The 21,465-nt window shown below is 43.5% G+C and overlaps 1 protein-coding gene across 3 annotated transcripts in view; it reads right to left on the bottom strand.

Annotated features, from left to right (window-relative positions):
* The window catches only part of PPP1R42 (protein phosphatase 1 regulatory subunit 42), a 525,575-nt gene that overhangs the window by 108,767 nt on the left and 395,343 nt on the right, over positions 1-21,465 (bottom strand). For all 3 annotated transcript variants that reach the window (XM_085605503.1, XM_085605502.1, XM_085605504.1), the window contains one exon: positions 3,984-4,115. In XM_085605503.1, the coding sequence (XP_085461629.1) occupies positions 3,984-4,115 (132 nt within the window). The remainder of the gene's footprint in view (positions 1-3,983; positions 4,116-21,465) is intronic.

Genomic DNA, 21,465 nt, shown 5'->3' with positions numbered 1-21,465 from the left:
ACTGAACTTGTTCAAAACACACTTGCAACAACTACGTGGATGATACACTGGAGAAATCTTTAGACCCGGGCCTTCTGCTCTTGGCCAATGCCTGGAAGACACTGATCTCTGAATGCCATAAAACTTTCTGAATCTCATCTCTCAATTAGAGACTCACCTGTGCTTCATGGTTTACTTATTATCCTTAACAGAGATTCTCACTTTGCTTCACTGTGTAACTATCTCACAGGAACCTCACACAACCTCAACCAAAGTTATGATCTTGGAAGTGATCATGGACTCTAACCGGTTGTGGCCCCTCAGTACCTTTTAAGCACGTTAAAATGAATCCAGAATGCCACCACTGCACAAGTGGTACCATTTTGTAGCCTAGATGAACCCAGTGCTCCAAGCTTTGCACTGGCTGATGAGCGCAAGATATATCACTTTCAAGGCACTCTTCATCATTAACCAGGCACATGCATGTTGCAGGACAGATCTTCCTTCAACTCAAATTCATGCTCCACTGCCATAGGCCGAGTATCAGGTCCAGAATGACCTAGCTGTTGATCATATCCTTCTTCAGAAAATCCATCACTGGAGGAAGTTCCTTTTCAAACTGAACAGCAACTCAGGTGACAGCCAAACATGCACTTCGGTGCTCTTGGAAGGTGCTACAACAAATCCCAGCATGAACACTTAGTTTCAGCTCCTATGCGGTGTAAGGCGGCACTCCCTCAGAGGGAGCTAGGGTCACACCCTAGCTTGTGCATTAGGTAGTGTTTCTAGTAGTCCTGAAGCACTAAATAGATCTCCTTAAGAACCGTTCACCTTCTGGCCCGCAACTATGGTTCCTACTTTAGGAAGCTGGGTGTCTGTAACCCCCCACTTTTTGCCAGATTTCTGATGCACTTTGACTTGATGTGCCCTGGGTCCCTACCAGTCAGGTTCCCAGGGCCTGTGTTTTTTCCCAAAACTGTACCTTTGTACCCCCAATTGGCACCTCTCTGGCCACATGCAAGTCCCTTGTAAAAGGTACCATGGGTACCAAGGGCACTGTGACCAGGGTAGGCCTCAAAGGGCTGCAACACATATTGTGACACCCTTAGAGGTCCTGTACCTTAACACACATACCCTGCCATTGCAGGCTGCGTGTTTTGGTGCAGAGTAAAGTGAAGAGTCGACATGGCACACATAACTTTGTGCCACATCTGCAAAACACTGCCTATGACATAGGTAAGACACCCCTCTAGCTGGGTGCACTATACCACTGTACCGCTGGTGAGGGTACAGTTGCACGAGCACCCTACCCCTACAGATTTATTACACAATGCACTCAGAGGGCATCTTAGAGATGCCTCCTGAAAAACGACCAACCAGCCCCTGGTGGGTACCCTGACTGGAACACAACAGCCTGCCACCACAAGACATGTTTCTGGACCCTGGGGGTGGAAGCCTTTGCTCCCTGAGCCCAGAAACAAAGCCTTTCCTGGGTGGAGGTGGTCACACCTCCCCCAGACCAGAAAGAGCCATCTGTGGGAGGGGAGCGTCAAAGGCCTTGCTGCCTTTTTAATGTGACCCCCAGCCTCTCCTGCTATGTCTCCCCTTTTCGGCGGAAAGACAGGCAGGAAAAATTAGCACAGCCCAGAAGGTGTGCCCACCTCTGCCAATCCCACCCCTAAGGTGGGGGAGGTGAGGTGAAGCCCACTCTTCAGGGCCCGCCATCTTACAGATGGCAGGCATTCTCCAATCAGGATTAGGGGTTGTGCCCACTCTCTCTATTGTCTACTGACCTCGAGACCCCTAAAATGCCCCCTAAATACAGTATTTAGGGGGCAGCCCTGAACCAAGAAGGGAGATTCACACAACCTATGAAGAAAGACGAAAAAAGACCCCCGCAGAGGAGACTGCAGAGAACAACTGACTTGGTCCAGCCCTACAAGCCTATCTGCAGTTTACCGAGATCCTGCGCCAAAAGTCGCCTTCTCCTGCAACCAGCAACCTCCAGAACCCCTAGGAGGACTGACTGCCTTCAACAAAGAACGGATCTCCTGTGAACAGCAGCTCTGTTCAAAAGAAACTCCCAAGACAGACTCTGAGCCTGCTGAGGACAAAGAAACCCGACGCCTGGAACTACCACTGCACCCAATGCCTACGGCCAGAGTCCTAGTGGCCCACTGGTCCAAGCGAGGTCCCCCAGCGGCCCAGAGTTCGAGTCCACCGTGGGTTGACCCCCCCAGGACTCCCCGACGTCACCTACAGTCTCTGCACGGAGACCCCCCCAACCGCAAGTGGCCTGATAAGGTGAAATCCAACCTAAAATACACCCCTGCATCCAGCCGCCTTGCGCCCTTGAGAAGAGAACCCGGGGTGCACCTACGTCCCCGAATCCTCCAACTTACATGCCACGCTGTTAGTTCCTCCCGGAAGTCTTCCTGGACCAAGCCTGCAGCCAAAATCCAAAACCGGCAACTCCCATTGAAAACAACAGGGTACCCAATGCCAAAACAGCACCCTGCACCCGGCCGTCCCTGTGCCACTGTGGGTGTACCTTGTTTGCTAAATTGGATCCCCCTTTGCCCTGAGCTTAAGTCCGGGAGTTTTGCTCCCACAACCTTGTGGCCTGCTGGTGAGAAGCAACCAACCGGAGGCCCCCTACCCCCATTTGATAACATTGGGCTTCAGCACTCTGAGGGTGTTCTGAGAGTGGGTCCTCGACCCTGGGTGAACCCTTGTTCTAACCCCAGAATACCAACTCCCACAAACAAGTACTTACCTGTAAATCGATAACTTAATTTCCTCCCATAGGATTGCATTGACTGCTTTTCTTTGAAAATTCTTTTAAATGTGGAGTTGGTTTGTATGAAAACGAGAAAAACTGCAAATGTACCAAAAGTAAAATACTTACCTTTTGTCTAGGAAATGTCTCAGTGTGATATCACATCACACTGATTAGCAAAAGTAACTTAAAAAGTAATACAAGAAGTAACGAGTATTGTAACCTACAAAGTAACTGAAAAGTAATCTCGAACTGTTGACTTACCAACTGCATTTGAACCTGCATTCAACTGTAACTAATTGTATATATATTGCAAAGTATTATTGCTCTTACTTGCACCAGTCCTGGCTTAGTTCTAGAAATAAAACTAAATAATATTTGTATACAAACAAATTGGTCTGGGTTTAGCCTTTGAGTGTGTGACATCATTTCCTGCCTGAGTTTGTACATTAACCCCTTCGGTGCTCATGACGGAACGGTTCCGTCATGAGCCACGGTTGAGCTGTGCTCATGACGGAACCGTTCCGTCATGACCACGCCCGCGCAAGATTCCGTCAGCACAGCGGCGGAATCTGCGCAGCATGGAAGGGGTTAAATGCTTAACACTACCCTCTGATAAAGCCTTACTGCTCGCCCACACTACCACAAATAGAGAGTAAGGTGCTATCTACTTTTATCTCTGCCTACCTTTAGGGTTCCACTGGACTCTGTGCACACTACACTTCATTTTGGTATAGTATATACAGAGCCAGCTTCCTACACCTACCTCCAACATATTTTTCACCACACCTGCACTGTATGTATACCTGCAACACAAAATGTATCCTATGAGGAAATGTGATTACGCAATTGCAATCTTCGGATTCAAAGAAATAGGAATGAAAAAAGATCTGACTAGTGAGAACACACTAAATTGGCTCAATTATGTTCAGGAGCTCAACAAAGATCTTTTTCAGACACACTACGGATTAGGCTGGACATATGTAAAGCAAATTATGGGATTTTCAATGCCAGATAATTCTAATGTCAGTAAGATATGTCAACAAGCTATCATGCTTAAGAGTGGTTTTAATGTGATCCCCGTCACAGAAGGGTCACTTTTCAATCAAACCATTTTTTGCTCAAAATGAAGTAAGAAGACAACCTCGCTTCTGTACATTTAGAAAAAGAAGTAACAGCTGCCCGTCAAATGATTGATTATTGTGTTATAGTATTGGATGCTTACATAGTTGTGGATAGGCCGCTTGTTCATTCATTGTGATTGCAGGCTTGATCTTTTTCTTGGCATCTTTTGATGCCTTCCAGTTCATAAGGAATTGCCTTGCCATTTCATGTATTTCCTTTCCATCAAGTATTTCTAAAAGGGAAATAAAAATAACTCAACTTTTCTTATACTGAAAACATACATTACCAGCCAAAACTCATGAACTGAAACAGTTCTCTGTTCAAAGTTCATACGTTTAAAACCCATTTGAAAAGATTCTAGGTTCACATTTTTTGACTAGCAAAATCCAAATTACGCTAGGGTCTACAATACAAATAGAATGGCAATGGACATGTTTTGTAAAGTATAGACATAAGAGTGGTCTTTGATTCGGGCTCCATGCTCATGGTTCATTGACCTTCTTGTTTATCTCAATTCTCTGGTGTGAGAAAGTGCCATCTTTCTTGAATGGTATGCCCCCACTTTTTGCTGAATTGCTGAATGTACTTTGACTGAGTGTGCCCTGGACTCCTGCCAATCAGGTGCCCAGGGCCTATGTTCCTTCCCTAAAACACAAAACCCAAATTGGCAAACCCTGGCCAAATGTCAGCCCCTGGTAAATGGTCCCCTAGATACCCAGGGCCTTGTGACCAGGGAAGGCCTCTAAGGGCTGCAGCACCTATTGTGCCACCCTTAGAGGCCCTGTACCCTTACACACACACACTGCCCTTTCAGGCTGAGTGTCTGGGTACACAACAAAACAAAGAGTCAACATGGCCACCGCCTACACTGCCATGGCATACATCAGCCACCCCTCTAGCTGGGTGCCCTATGCCAATGGTGTGGGCACAGGAGCAGGGGCCCTGGGCCCCTACAGTACCCAGGTCCATTCCTGGGCACTGTAAGTGCAGTGCTGCCATTTAAGAGTATATGGTGCTGGGAGCTCGTCAAACACGAACTTCACAGCACCATAATGGCAACACTGAAGACTGAGAAGTTTGGTATCAAACTTCTCAGCACATTAAACCCACACTGATGCCAGTGTGGGATTTAATGTACCAAGCACCCCAGAGGGCATCTTAGAGATGCCCCCTGAAACCTAACCTACAATCCACGTCTGTTCTGAGGCTGCCACACAGCAGACATGTTGCTGGACCCCTGGGTAGGAGAGTCCCAGCTCTCCTGGGTCTGCAACAATGCACATCCTGGGCGAGGTGCTAAATCTCCTCCCCCAGGATGAGCAGGGGGAAGCTTCAAAGGCATGCCGCCTCTGTGAGCTTCCCCAGGCCACTGCAACCCCCCACTCTGGTGGGAAGCTTGGCCGGAAACCCCAAATAAGGACAGGGGATGTGCCAGCCTACCAACCCCACCCCTCAGGTGGGGAGGCGAGGTGAAGCACATCTCCGGGCTCTCTCCATCTTGAAGATGGGAAGCCCTGCCCAATCAGGACTAGGCTACTGCCCCCCTCCCACAGAGGAGAGGCAGGATAGGGGGTGTACCCACCCCAGGACAGGGACCCATTGGTCCCGGCCCTTCACCTACCTGTAACGCCCCTAAATCTAGTATTTAGGGGCACCCTGAACCTTCCTTCCCCAGATTCCAGATTCCAAAATCCGAAGAAGAGCTAGAAGAAAGAAGACCTGCCCTGCAGCTGCTAAGAAGAGGAATACACCAACTGCTTTAGCCCCAGCCCTACCGGCCTGTCGACCCTCGAACCTGCTCCTGCTCCAACCCGGCATCTCTTGTGGCCAGCAACCTCAAAAACCCCGGAGGACCTGGCTACCTTTTGACTCTAAGCCCCCTGGGACTCCCATGAGTAGAGGCTCTACTCAAAACCTCCTTCTAATCCCTGGCAGCAGCCCGGAACCGCGAACCCTTCCCACTCTGCACCCGCCAAGCCTGGCCTGTGCCGGAGTGAACAAAGACCACGAGGACGACTCCACGGCGACTGTGACCCCGAGTCCAGCACCCAAGGACCTCCCTCGACACTCCTGAAGAAGCCTGTAACCTCAGAACCAGGTGCCCCCCCAACCGCGATCAACAGAGGGTAAGACACCAAAAGGCACCCCTGCACCCGGCGCCCCGCAGCAGTCGCGTGGCCTGCTAGTCAGCAGCCACCAACCAAGGCCCCCCTACCTCTCATAGGATAACATTGGGCCTAACTCTCTCTGCACCCGGCTGCCCTTGTGCCACTGAGGGTGAACCAACTGTACCTACCTGACCCTGGGAGACCCCTGAGTCTATGCCCAGAACCTTAACTCTGCCAGTCGAGTACTTACCTTTAAACCGATAACTCAATTTTCTCCATAGGGTAACATTGACTGGCTTTTCCTGAAATTTCTGTGTGGACTTTTCAAAACTTAAAATATTCACCAAAAATCAGCCGAGTAACGAAAACGAAAATACTCACCTGCTCTTAGGTGAGCTACCAGTGCTGGATCTTGGTGCCCAGCACTGACTCTGAAAAATACTTACAACTGAACTTACTAGTAACCCAATTTTCTCCCATAGGAAATCATTGACTGTTTTTCTGTGAAATTTCTTCTAAGTGTTAATTTCTGCAAACTTTAAATATTCTTTAAAAATCGTATAATTTCTGAAAACGTAATTACTTACCTGTTTTAGATAATGGTCCCAGTACTGAGTCTAGGCACCCAGTACTGGATTACAAAAGTAAGGAGAACATACTATACCTGCAACTTGAATTTTCTGCCGTAGGGAATCATTGACTGTTTTCTATGAAATATTTACTAAGTGTCAACTTTTAAAATAGCTAAATATTGTCTAAAAATCATCACAGTAATTAAGTCGACTTTCATCACTTGACTCCAAGTACTGACCCAGGACTGAATCTAGGATCCAGTCCTGGAATTCCAAAAGTTATCCTAAAAGTAATCTGTGGCAAATAACTTGAAAACTTCCATTGAACTCAATGCATTATTGTGTTTAAAATTGTGTTGCCTGTTGCAACCACTTGTAACTTTCTACAAAAGTCAATTGCACATTGCAAAAGTATTTATATAAAGCATCTCATTCTGAGAAAGTATATTTTAATACCTATTGTTGGTTCTAAAATAAAACAAGCATATATTTTTTATATATAAACCATTGGCCTAGAGTTCAGTTATTGAGTATGTGAGACCATTTGCTGGCTGAGTGTGTGCAACAAATGCTTTACACTGTCCTCTGAAACTGCCTTACTGCACGACCAAGCTACCACTTTAGAGAATAAGGTTATATCTAACTTTAGCCTCTGCCAAACCTCTGGGGACTGTGGACTCTGTACACCCTGTACCTATTTGGGAACAGTATATACAGAGCCACTTTCTCACATCTGGTCCTGATTCAATAACTTTCTTCCCAATCTAGAGATTGCTCCATCCTACTAGAATTTTGGATGTATACTTCAACCACCAATGTCAAGACTTTGCTTTACAGTGCATAAGGGACTATTTCTTCTCTCTCTCTCTGCTCCCACTTCCTTCCCTAACCCTGCTCTTTTTATTAAAAAATTAGCCCCCTCCTCTGCCTACTTTCTCTCTCGTAGTCCCCTTGCTCCGTCCAATGCCCTACGCTGTACTGAAAGTCAGCAATTTTTGAATGGGCTTCAAACCATTCCAAGATAGTCGACTGTGTATATGCACAACATCTATTTTGGAATGCCTTTTCTACTGGTGTAAGACAAAACATTTCCGATAGTTGCAGTGCATGCACACTCATCCTGGAATGTTTTTTCTGAAAAAAAATAAAAGAACTAGCATTCCAAGATCCATGTTGTGTGAGTGCACATATGTGTGTACATGCATGGTGGCCATTTGGAATGCTTTTTCCTAACTTTAAGAAAAGGTATTTCAAGATGGTCACCTTGTGTTCACATGCTGGGTGGCTATGTAGGAAAAATAAAAGCATTTGCAAAGCTAACAAGTCTCTGCCCCATTGATGAAACGTACTGGCTTTGCCAATGCTTGTTAACTGCCTTAGCAAAGGTTTTATTGCAACTTCACTGAGTTGTGTTGGTGTATTTGACTTATGAATCTGAAAAAGCTAACTTGCTTGTTAAAAAGTTGACGCGGAATGCAAGGCTGATTTGGTGGGGTTCCACAACAATGTGTACAAGCTCTACTGACAAAAGATGTGTCAGTAGACAAAGGCATTTGATACCAACTGATGAAATCATTGAATGATGGGATTTTCAAATGTATAAAAGGAAGTCATGGTTATGGGAAAGGGGAATAAACTTTAGGGACAAAACAGTGATAGCTGAGGAAAGATTCCATCATTTTGGTAAAAAAATTGTATGATATTGTCCTTAGTAAGAGTTGCTTTGGTAGAATTAATAGGCACGAATCATCATGCTCTAAACACTCACTGCTAATGCACAGGGATGATCATAGAATAATGTTCTTAATACTTTATGATGGTAATATCTGAGGTCCTGTGATAACTGGTTTCTCTCCGTACATGTTAACTTGAAGGTATTCTAATAGACTGCCCAGACAGAACTTCTGTCATGATTCTAATTTTACATTGTTAGTATATGTTACCCTAAATACACAACTCCCGTCTTGCTCACTGCTTCATCTAAATAGATGAAGGGAATCATCATGTTTCTTCAGATCCCTTTTGTAAAAAGAAATATTTTAAGTTCTTTAATTCTTATTTCATGTTAACCACTGACCTCCTTTATTATTTGAAGTATTTATATAGTGCTGACTCAGCAACAGGGTAGAGGAGAGCTTAACAAGAGACAAGTGAAATTGGAAGTTACATGATGAACAATGGGGAGATAGTGGAAAAAGAATAATCGTTAAGGTATAGTCTGAAGGGATGTATTGTAAATCTTTCCTGAAAGCACGATTAGAGTTTATATGTTTCCGGAACAAAGATCCACAGTCTGTGGACAAGGCAAGAGAATGCATGTCTTGATATTTTAGCTTTTTTGGTCTTAGATATTACTCAGACTTGGGCAATTATTGCCTCTCGTTTCACTTTGGCTCTCTGTGAGTGCGAGTTTGTTGTTTAAGATAAGGGATAGGGCAGAGTAGATTGCTTTGTGTGATGTATGCATTCTTAAAATGACTCTAGCTTCAAGTGGTAGTCAGTGACGGTGTTTGAGGACACATAAGAAGTGATTAGATTTTTTGGGTCCTGTCACCAGTCATGCAGCACATGTAGTATGGTACAAAGGGGTGCAGCATCAAATTTTGTGATTCTGGTTAGCATGGCATTTGCTCTGTCTACATGAATGAATAGAAATGCTTTTACTGCAGATCTGAAATCTGTAGGGGGAATGCTAAGTTTAAGTTTTCTGAGTTTGTTGAGATGATGCTGATTTTGTTAATGTAGCGATGTGGTCATTTAGAGTAAGTTTTTTATTTAAGATGTAGCCACACAGCTTTCTGTGCAAATACAGGGAAGGGTACTCCCTTAGGAGATGAAGAAGAGCCAGTCAATCTTATACCATTCGACAAGACAGGGTGGTCCTACCTGTAACGGCTCAAGTTTCTCAAAATACATTTTGAATTGCATTCATGGCAACATGTTGTAGTCTGTGGGCTGTGCTTTTTTAGGTTGAGCCTAGACAGTGCTTGCGCTATCTCTTCGAGATGTTGTACATACTTTGTGGGCATACAGGGAAGGGTACCCCCTTAGGAGATGGAGAAGAGCCAGTCAATCTTATACCATTCGACAAGACAGGTTGGTCCTACCTGTAACGGCTCAAGTTTCTCAAAATACATTTTGAATTGCATTCATGGCAACATGTTGTAGTCTGTGGGCTGTGCTTTGTTAGGTTGAGCCTAGACAGTGCTAGCGCTATCTCTTCGAGATGTTGTACATACTTTGTGGGCATACAGGGAAGGGTACCCCCTCAGGAGATGGAGAAGAGCCAGTCAATCTTGTACCATTCGACAAGACAGGGTGGGCCTACCTGCAACGGCTCAAGTTTCTCAAAATACATTTTGAATTGCAGTCATGGCAACATGTTGTAGTCTGTGGGCTGTGCTTTTTTAGGTAAAGCCTAGACAGCGCTTGCTCTATCTCTCTGAGGTGTTGTACATACTTTGTGGGCTTACAGCCCGCCCAATGCTTTCATTTGTTTCTTTCCGTGTCCTTTAAAAATCCTTGCTTCCATGTGGGAAATCTTTCCTATTTGGCCCTCCTTTTCATCGGTTGTACACTCCCACGGAGCAGCACCTAATTTCTTGTAGCCTTCCACTTGTCTTATTTTAGTTACTGCCTCACGAATTTCTGTTTAATTGACAAAGAGCACTTCATACAAGCAGTCGTGTTTTGAGCAGGTATGAGCTTTTCTATTAACAGGGCTGTTAATCTTGGTCTTACCTTGTCAAATTTGCTGTTCATTTAAAGATGGAGATCAAATATCAGAGGCTGTTTCTACGAGTGCGCCTGTTTTTTTTTATCATCTTCCCAGGTGTAAATTCAGCAAGTAATGACAGGGGTTTTCATCACACCAAAGTTTTTAAATATAAGCAGTGGCGGCTCCTCCACTAAGGCGGAGGAGCGTCACCCCACAGGAAAAATAAAATGATAATAACACAATGTTATTATCATTTTATTTTCCTCTAGTGGCTCTGAAGGTGCGGGCCGGGGCTGGTCTGCTCAAAAAGCAGGGGAGGAGTGGTGGGCACTTTCTAAGTACGCATGACGGTTTGGCCAGCTGTCTTGGGCCAGCCAAACAATCATGCGCACGCAACATGTTCTCCACCAGGCTGCATTGCACAGCCTGGGTGGAGAACATGCACAGCCTCCCAGTCCTTCTCTGAGCGCCAAAATACAGCACTCAGACCAATCACAACGCTGCTGTAACACAGCATCGTGATTGGCTAGGAGAGTCTACGAGCTTGTGTGCTTCTGGTTTCCTGTGACCAAAGGGGACGGAGAAAACGCGGCCACCGGGAAGGTAAGTGAAATTTATTTTTCCCTTTAATTTATTTTTTTGACCTCCCCCACCCCACCAGTAGCGCCCCGTATCAGCTGGTACTGAATATATATTGTAAGTTGTTAAAAAAGTTTTTGCATCAATTCTCATATGGTGTTGTATTGCATTAGCATTAGCAATTTTTCCCTTGTTCCTTTTTTAAATGTTAAAGATGTTACGTGTTTTGAAAGTGTACCAACTCAAGTATGTGCTTGCCTACATGCATGCCTCTGCGTAGTTAGCAGGTTATCGGTTTTATGCGTTGCTTCTGAAAATGATTTTAACATCCAAGTGATGGAGCCTAGATTTCACCTAGATTAGGCATTGCTCTGTTTTAAGTTTTCAGACAGACTGCATTTCAAAAGTGAAAAACACATGAATGAGGCCTGGTCAAGATGCTTTCAGTGCTTTCTTGTAAAAATATACTCAATGAATTAAACAGCCAAGTTTAAATGTGATTAATTGGGGTTTAATCTCACTATAGAATGTACGTTTTATTTAGAAAATGTGTTTTGCACTTTCTGAATTAACATGTGTTTTTGCAGTGTAGAAAAAAACTTGTGATTTCAGTTTCCTTTGGAAGGCTCACTGTGGCCTCTTTAGCCTTGAAGATAAAAATGGAATGTGTGTTCACTCCTACCAGCTCCTTTTCCTTGTAGTCTACACCCTCTGTTTCCGTCTCAAGAAACCGTGGCTTTGTTGCATATTTAGACAATGCATAGTCAGTTCATCTTTCTTATAATATGTATTAATTAATCAACCATGCACCAACACTACACGTGGGGCAAACGCATTTTGCATGAAAAGGTATCTAAAACATTAGAGCATGTTGCTATGAGCATGTGTTAACTGTTTGCGCTTCGAAAATTTGCACTAGTGCATGATTATGCTATGTTGTACATTGCACATTTTGCATGTTGTGCTTTAATAATAGAAAAGCTGCTTTAAATTAACAGCTTTCGCTAAATAATAATTAGTACAGGGTATTACAATGGTGGGAGGTGAACATAATGGACTTTACTTCATAAATTAATATTCTTTTGTGTTTGTTTGCTTGAGTATAAATTTGGGCCCACAATAAAATGGCTGCCTAAGAATCCAGCATGGCTGAGAATTGTTAGCAGTGTGCTGAATGAGAGACGTATGCGCAGAAGAATGTGCCAGATGCATGAACTGCCAAGTGCCTCAAGTGAAGACACATAGGTCAAAGCCACAATGATCTGTACACTCCTGTCACCGTGCCAACGTACCAGTGTTTGTGGGAAAGTGTCATCCCTGTGTGCGATGTGAAAGGGAGACAGGAAAAGATTGATACATTTTGTCACATAAGATGTTGCAAGAGATGTTCTTATTGATACATGTATGTATATTGTTCTTAGCATTAAGCCCTTATTGTTAGAACCGGTATGGGGTGGACTTGCGATGAGAACAGGATGATGAGACCCCCTATGTCACCTGTGCTAACCAATCACAGTGCGAGTTTCTACTGAACTGCAACATTGTTAGTGCAGTCAGCCAAGAATTAGGGTATAAAAAATTACCCCTTAGGAGCGTGTCAGATCAATTCTGACCAAACATTATTTGGGTTAGGTATTTGAATGTCGCGGGTGCAGACTGGGTGGAGATTAAGTCCGAGGAGACACAGAGGGAGGAGGGGACCTTGTTCACATATTTTAGGGAGGTGTAGGCTGGTCTTGCTTTTTGACAGATCACAGCTACTGTGGTCTTGTGAAGGGAGGGGGCTGCACATATATTTTTTTTAGCAGGACACGAGGCAGAGCAGACAGTTTTTTTAAGGGTCTGCAAAGCCTCAGAGAAGGGTGGGGGCCATACCCAGCCTCTGTGTCAGAGAGAGAGACAGATGAACAGACCAGCGAAGAGAGAGCAGCTGAGAGATCAGGACAGGTTTTTGTCTTATGCATTTATTTCTCTTTATGGGCGATTTTTGCCAATTATTAATTATTGATTAGCCTTGCAAAACTCACTCTTGAATTATATTTTTCCTGCAACTCTTTAAAGAGTTCTGACTGGCATAGAATTAGGAGTTTCCCTTCCTTTATGGACTGTCTTGTATGCAATCTGTAATATGTTCTGTATTAATTCTATTTTTCCTATTTTCAAATCTGTAACCTGATTATTATTTTTTTTGCAGAGTTTTATATTACCAAGCCTCGAACCCAGTTCCTCCAGGTCCGAGGTCGAGCGCCCTAGCCATTAGGCTAACTCCTCGCCTGATTGATATTTGATTAATGAATAAAGAATCAGAGAAACGTAACTTTTGACTAGAAAATAAAACCCTTTAAATATTAATTGCATTTAAAGTCTCCTGATGATGATACACGGTGGCCAAGGTCCATCTTCTTTAAGCGCTAAACTAGAGGTAAATTAGATTTTCCATTGAAAAATTACCGTGAAATTACAGCTGCATCACTAGCAGCGTCTTGCTGCTTTGCTCGTTAGTTAATGACAGCTCCATCTCCTATTTTTTAAATCAAAAATATGGTATACTTGAGTTTTTCTGTTTGTAATAGTATTTATGATAAATTATTTCAAGCAATGGCTATATAAAGACTTACATCCAAATCAACATCACACAACACCAGTCAAAGGAATGTGAAAACACGGGTGCACACACGGAAACAGACACATAAGCACACTCACTTACAAGCAGCCATCACGTTTGTGCATGTACACACACTGCTGCCTGCTTTCAAAGAAGGAACAGTGGGCAGTACGATGCAAATGATGCTAACGCGCCCATGAATGGGTTGCTTCCATGACTTTTAAAAGATTAATGCTATGCTTAACCCATGATTAACTTTTTTTTCAAACCGTTCAACACAGTTTCATGTGAGCAGTTGAAATGAGTGCTCTGTGTTTTCACTTGCTGTGAGCTTTTCTGTAAACAGGGCTGTAATTCTTGCTCTTATCTCGTCGCCTTCATTCAAAGACCGAGATCAAATGTCAGAAGCTGTTTCCTTGGGGCTGCCTGTTTTCTTTTGACTATTCTTTGACCATCTGCCCAGGTGTAAATACAGTGTGTGATGCCAGGGGTTTTCATCACACCAAACTTTGAAAATATAACGTAGTTGTTATAAATGGTTTTGCCTCATCTCTCATATGGTGTTGTACTGCATTAGCAATTTTCCCTTGTTCCTGTTCCTTTTTTAATGTTAAAGATGTTACATGCTTTGAATGTGTACCATCTGGTCACGTGTGCGCTTGCCTAAATGCATGCCTGTGCGTACTGTTAGCAGGCTATAGGTTGTATGCGTTGCTTCTGAAAATGATTTAAACATCCTAGCAATATCTTGCTACTTTGCTTGTTTTTAATGTTAAAGATGTTACAAGTTTTGAAAGTATACCAGCTGGTCACGTGTGCGCTTGTCTAAATGCACGTCTGTGTGTACTGTTAGAAAGTTATAGGTTGTATTCATCGCTTCTGAAAATGATTTCAACATCCTAGCACTGGTTTCTTTCAAGTGAACATAGCTGGAGGAGACACTTTCTTGGCAGTTCTTAACCAGGCAGAGAGAACTGTTTCAGTAAGCATACAGACTTCTCTCGCCTCTGTTCCGATCGGAAATCTGCCTTAAGTGTACATTGCAGCAGATTAGCAGTTTTTAAAAGGGCAACTCAGTTGTGATTAGAGAATTAAGTTGAAGGTCTCTCATATTTCCCTCCAACGTTGACTACAATTGACCTGATTCTTGTATTACAAAGGTACTTTTACAGTGAAAGTAATCATATTTTGCCTTGTGCAACAATTCCCTAAAATGGCTGCTCTAAGCTATACTTTGACTTCTCTCCATTTCTACCTATTCCGCTCCAACTCTAGGGGATCAAATAAACACTCTCCTGGAATTATCTGCACCCACTACATGTTCTGATGGCCTACTCCAAGCAGGCAAGACGCCTTTCTCATAAATGGAGCAAGTATTGTGGGTCTCCTCCTGACCCTCTGCAGAAACTGTGGGAAGCGTGGGAGGGGGACGTTGGTCGAATAGAGGATGAGGATTAGGTTGAGGCCCTACGGAGCCCAAAGAGACAGCTATACATGCCTGTTTGCGTTAAATTTAGCTACACATATTCCATAGATCATACTACTTCAGATCGCTTCTCCACCACTTGGGTAGGTGCAACACCAACTTATCTGCTAGGGGCTGTAATATGGTGGGTTACTTTTTCTATATATACTTTGGGAATGTCCGGAAATTCAATCCTATTGGAAGGGAGTGGTGAACATTATGATTCAAGTCACCGGACTCACCGTACCATTAACGATTTGCTGGCACCTCCTGTGTTTAACGGACGATGGGGAGGGGCCCAAATACCAAAAATATAGCTTGCACTGGCTTCAGGTGTGGCGAAGTGAAACACAGCACAGGCTTGGGGTGTCAGTGGGACACTATGAATCGCGGATTGGGAAGCAGACTTAGATTGGGGTCAAAGAGCTGAGCATGTAAAATACCAGAGTCGGGTTGCCCTAAGAAATGGCAGAAAGCTTGGGGTGGCTGGGGCATCTACAGGGGAAAGCGGGTCTCACAGACGAGAGATTGAAGGACACAGTGGAAGTTGAACCTAGGTTACTACTGAGAATTTATCCTATTGTACACAATATGACTGTATGCACAATTGTTTGTTTATTTTTTTTCCACCATATGTACTGACTGTACTCTCACTTGTTTCTAAATGATCCCTATTATGCAAGCGATGTGTCAATTCTGCTTGTTGTACATTGAGCAACTACTTAATAAAAAATAATTTGAAGAAAAAACAGTGTTGTGGGTCTCTTCAACAACTAGATAGGGCCTAGGGTTGGGCTTAACTGACAGAACGGTCTTGGTATCAGACTTCTTTGACCTAGATAAAAAAGTGTAAACGACAGCAATTAATTCAGAGCAGCAGGAGGCTTTTCTGCAGATAATAGATACAGTTATTTGTTCACAAGGCACAATAAAAAGTTGCCAGATAGTCCCATTTTCAGACAAAACTCAAATCTTTCATTAAATAAAGTCTACGGGTGGACCAGTAATACTTGGAGCACATCCACCTTCTAAAAACAGTGCAAACAGCAAAGAAAACGGACGTGAATTTGAAGAAAACATGCAGAAAACCATACGATAACTGTGTTTTTTTGCACGTTATTCCCCATTTTATCTGTAAAAACTCGTAATAGCCCGGTAAAGGCACAGGAATAAGGTCCAGTTTGAGTAATATCATGTGCGGTATTACCGTATTCATTTCCGGGCCAATCGAGTTACCTTTCAAATAGCAACAAGCTGAAGGCACTAGCATACAACATGCCTTCTAGGCTCATGTTACTTTTTGGATGCAAAAAGAAAAACATCTTGAGTTTCAGATTTGATACTGAGCAGCTGTGTGTTATATTTTAAGGCACGTGTACAACTGACTGCCTGTCGAGCTGAGTGCTTACTGTGGCATTTCGTTCGGAAAACCAGTTTTGCTTTTTCTTTTTAAAACACGGGTCGGCCCTGAAGTGCAATATGGCTGTTTTTTAGTTTCAGTAATTTTAATTAAGGAAATGGATGTCACTTGGAGAAAAATATAACCGTAGCAAATTGAATTCTATTATACACAATAAGGAAGGTCCTTAGATATTTCAGCATTAAGTCTAACATTAGCTCATGGCTAAAAGCTAGAATTCTTTCCTGTGAAAGCCAAGGAAGAAGATAAGGAAAGCAGGTTATAACTAGAAATTAACTTGTCTTGCATCTCATGCAGCCTGCAGTCCTCCCCAGCCTCATATGGAGCATTATGCATCATGCCTATAGGTGATCCGTGTGACAAACGATACTGATCAGCCAGCTCCTAAAGTCTCGAAGTATCATTCAAAAGGGGACCTGGCCAAATTACGCATCTTGTTGTCTATGTAAAGCACTACCAATCAATCAAAAGGACTTCATTTTCGATCACTGTGGATCATAAAAGTACACCATATAATTACACACTTACAGACACACAGTACATGTAAAACATCTCATTATGAATAACCATTTACAATCAATATACAATCACAATAAAATGAATCAGTCAAAGTGCATCAGTGTAAGTGGAAAAAAGGGAGTTCACTATAACAATAGCAGTAAATAAAATGACTAGTTATTTACAATTTCAAAACTACATTAAGGTGTATTTGGGGAGAGAATGTAAAGCACTATCATAGCTTTCTGTGCTATGCGCTATATGGAACCAATAAATAAGTAAATACATAAATATTGAGTAATAGATGGTAATAGTTTTACCATGTTTTAGAGATCTTTGACAATTGGATACGATTAGATTTGATCTCCAATTGCCCACAAACGCTGCTCTTCTTTAATGTATAGATCCAATCAGGTTGGGATTTTGATTCCAACTTAAAATCTGTATTTGACCATTTATAAAAAATAACCTGGTTGAAGGGAGTAATATGGCACCTTCTGATAGTCGGAGATTTCGATGCTCACTTCAGTAGTAACATATCATTGAAAATGTGTTGTAAAGAATAAGGGTAGCTTTGGAACACCCCCAAATGGTGACTGAGAACAAAAAAAAAGTAGATAAAAGAAGACTATTTCTACTTAACAATTCATTGGACATAGTATCTGTGGTCCTCAATGGCAGAGTAACGGCAATACTGCTAATAACTTCACACACGATGATTACTCTTCGTGCTCCACACTGGCCTATATCATTTTGTCATACTCATTGTGTAAAGCTGTAGATATGCTGACTGTAGTTCACACTGACTACAGTGATCTAATTTTTCATGCAAATTTGTGCCCAGGTTGTAACTTAAAATATGCTGATATTACTACTGACCTCTTTTCCCTATTGGTCTCTAAGCTATGTGGACCATTTGATTGTCTTTTTAGATAAGATGAACAATTGTTACTTACCTGTAAACAGGTGGTTCTCCAGTATTGGTGTCTTTCATAGATTCACATGCTTGAATATTCCCCGTCGTCGGAGTGGGAGTCCCACGGTAAATAATATAGCAATATATATAGCCATAATATACATATATATATACATATACATAAGTAATCCTATAAAAACAGAGATATAAGTAAGTAATAACATCAAGAATGTCCATATATGAAATTTCCATAGAGATACATGGAAAGAGAAAAAAGACATTCGTAGTCTATCTCTGTCATTATGTTAGTCCAAACTACGGCCAATCAGGCGCCAGCTCCTCTCTAGAACCTTCTCCTCAGAGCTTCTCACCTCGGATTTTCGTAGCACCAAAGTGACTTTAGAGTGTATGAGGAGAAGAGAGCCTCTGAAGGGAGGAGGGAGGGTCGCATGTGAATCTATGAAAGACACCAATACTGGAGAACCACCTGTTTACAGGTAAGTAACAATTGTTCTTCTCCAGTATTGGGTTGTCTTTCATAGATTCACATGCTTGAATATAGAATAGCTAGCAGTAACAATCATCATTGTTTCCATGATCACAGAGCCTTGAAAATTATAATGACAATCAATCTTCTCATGCATATGACAGTACTGAATAACTGTAATTGTATAAATGCATCATATGTCAATTATAAATGGAAACAATATGGAGACGGGAGGAAGAGGCTCACCTTATTTAAAAAGATTGCGTAGCACTGCCTGTCCTACTGCAGCGTCCTCTTCGCTTAAAGTTGCCAAGCAGTAGTGCTTAGTAAACGTGTGTCTGGTTGACCACGTAGCTGCTCTGCAGATGTGTTGCAAAGGTACTCCAGCAAATAAGGCAGTCGATGATGATACTGCCCTAGTGGAGTGTGCTCTCACTGAAGACTGTAGGGGTTTGTTTGCCTTTTGGTGGCAGAAAGCAATAGCTGCCGAAATCCATCGAGCAATGGTCGGCTTAGTAACCTGACGTCCCTTATGACAACGTCCATATGCTATAAAAAGTTGATCGGATTTTCGAAACGAACTTGTCCTACTGATGTAGAATTTTAGGCATCGCTTCACGTCCAAAGAGTGCAATCTTTGCTCTGCAGGTGTCTGAGGGTTGGCAAAGAAGGTCTTTAATATTACTGGCTCATTAATATGAAAATCAGTAGGCACCTTGGGTAGGAATGATGGATTGGTGCGTAACACTACAGCATCCGGTTTGAACTGCAGGAACGGAGGTTTGACGGTAAAAGCATGAATGTCACTGACACGACGTGAAGACGTTAATGCCAGAAGTAGTGCGACCTTCCAAGTTAGATATTTTAGGTCGGCCTTGTGAATGGGCTGGAACGGAGGTCTCATCAATTGCGCCAACACAACGTTAAGATGCCACAACGGAGGAGGGCGTCGAATTGGCGGGAATTTCCGAAATAAACCCTTAAAAAATTGGCGGATTATTCTTGAGGAACAAAGGGAATTTGAGCCATCCTGCCGAAAACGGGAAATTGCTGCCAAGAAAACCCGTAGGGTTGCGTGACACAAACCAGAATTAGCTAGGTGCAAGAAGAAAGGTAGTAATTGGTGCGCCCTGGAGTGTATCGGGTGGACTCCGTTAGCGGCACACCAGTGGCAGAATCTTTTCCATTTGAACTTGTACGTCCTGATTGTAGAGGGTGCTCTTGCTTGGGCCAAAATATCCCTACAATCCTGCGGGATGTCTAGATGGGCGAACTCATGGTGTTCAGGTTCCAGGCCGATAAGCTCAGTGAGGAGGGATTTGGATGACAAATTCTACCTTCGCTCATCGTGAGCAGATCTGTCCGCTGTTGCAGGAGGATTGGTTGACATTGGGACATCAGAAGCAGTTCTGAAAACCACGGTTGTCGGGGCCAGCGTGGGGCTATTAGAATCAGGTGGCAAGGCTGTCTCTTCATTTTCCAAAGGACCCGAGGTATGAGGGGAATTGGAGGAAAGGCGTACGCAAATAGATTGCACCAGTTTATCAAAAGGGCATTCCCCTGCGAGCCCTTGTGGGGATGCCAGCTTGCATAATTCCGGCATTTCCGGTTCTCCGGCGTAGCAAAAAGATCCTGTTGTGGACGACCCCATATTTGGAATATCCTCTCTAGAGTGGGTTGGTGTAATTCCCACTCGTGGGTCGACGAGGAGGACCTGCTTAGGGAATCCGCTAGGATATTGGCTACTCCTGGTAGATGTACTGCTGTAATCATGATTTGATGACTGAGAGACCAGTCCCAAATTCTTTGAGCTAACCTGGACAGACTTGGGGATTTTGTTCCGCCTTGTTTGTTGACATAGTGCATACAGGTTGTGTTGTCTGTTTGTATTAGCACTGATTCTCCCTGGATCAAGGGCAGAAATGACTTTAGAGCAAGGTAAATTGCCATCAACTCCAACCTGTTGATGTGCCAAGTTCTTTGCTGTGCTGACCATCTTCCTTTTACGGAGAGATCTTCCAAATGTGCACCCCATCCTTCTAATGAGGCGTCTGTCGTGATTGTCCTGTCCGGCGGCACCGACAGAAAAGACATGCCTTCTGTGAGGTTGGCTGGATTTGCCCACCATGCGAGCGCTGACCTCATTTGATCTGTGACACGTACCATATCGTGGAACGAACCCGTGACCTGACGCCACTGAACGTCCAGTGCTTCCTGAATAGGACGTGTTCTCAGCCTGCAATGAGGAACTAAGGCAATGGAGGATGACGCCATCCCCAGAAACGATTTTAACAATCTCACAGAAACTGACTCTTTTGATCTGATTAACACCACCAGCCGTAGTATCTTTTGCAGACGCTCTTGGGAAAGAAACGCTCTTGCTGATACCGTTTCCAGAGTTGCTCCCAGAAAATCCCTTTGTTGAGCAGGATGAGGTTGGGATTTTGCTGCATTTATCGACAGACCTAGTGAGCGAAACACGTTCTGGCACAGAAGTATGTGTTGTTCTAGGTGAGTGCTTGACTGGGATTTTAGGAGAAAATCGTCCAGATATGGAAAAATCTGCACTCCCTGAAGTCGCAGAAACGCTATCACTGGAGCTAGTACCTTCGTGAACACACGAGGGGCCGAGCGCAGACCAAACGGTAACACCTTGAATTGGTAATTGTGTTGACCCACTCGAAAACGCAGGAACCTTCGATGCCTTTGTAATATCGGAATATGAAAATAGGCATCCTGGAGATCTATAGTTGCCATGAAATCTTCCTGCGAGAGTAGACGCAAGATGTCTACTAGCGTCATCATACGAAAGGATTGGCTCTTTAGATATTTGTTTAGTGCCCTTAAATCGAGGATGGGCCTCCACTCCCCGTTCTTCTTTGTGATCAGAAAGAAACGGGAATAAAAACCCTTTCCCCTTTGCGATACTGGCACCATTTCTACAGCTCCCTTCTGCTGTAGAAGTCGAACTTGATGTAAAAGTTCTTTCATGTGAGCAGGTGGTGGTCCGGAGGGTGGTGTGGAAGGAGGGAATTTGGTGAATTCTAAGGCGTGTCCTTTCTTCACAATGTCCAAAACCCAACGGTCCCTTGTGATGGAGGACCATTGAGAAAAGAACAGAGAGATTCGACCTCCAACCATGCATGTCCGGAAAGAGTCACTGTCTCTTAGATGCGTTTCCTCTGTATGAGGATTTCCCTCTATACGACTTAGA

Source organism: Triturus cristatus, chromosome 5_1, assembly GCF_964204655.1.
Source record: "Triturus cristatus chromosome 5_1, aTriCri1.1, whole genome shotgun sequence".
Taxonomy (NCBI): Eukaryota; Metazoa; Chordata; class Amphibia; order Caudata; family Salamandridae; genus Triturus; species Triturus cristatus.
This window is presented reverse-complemented; position numbering and strand designations above follow the sequence as displayed.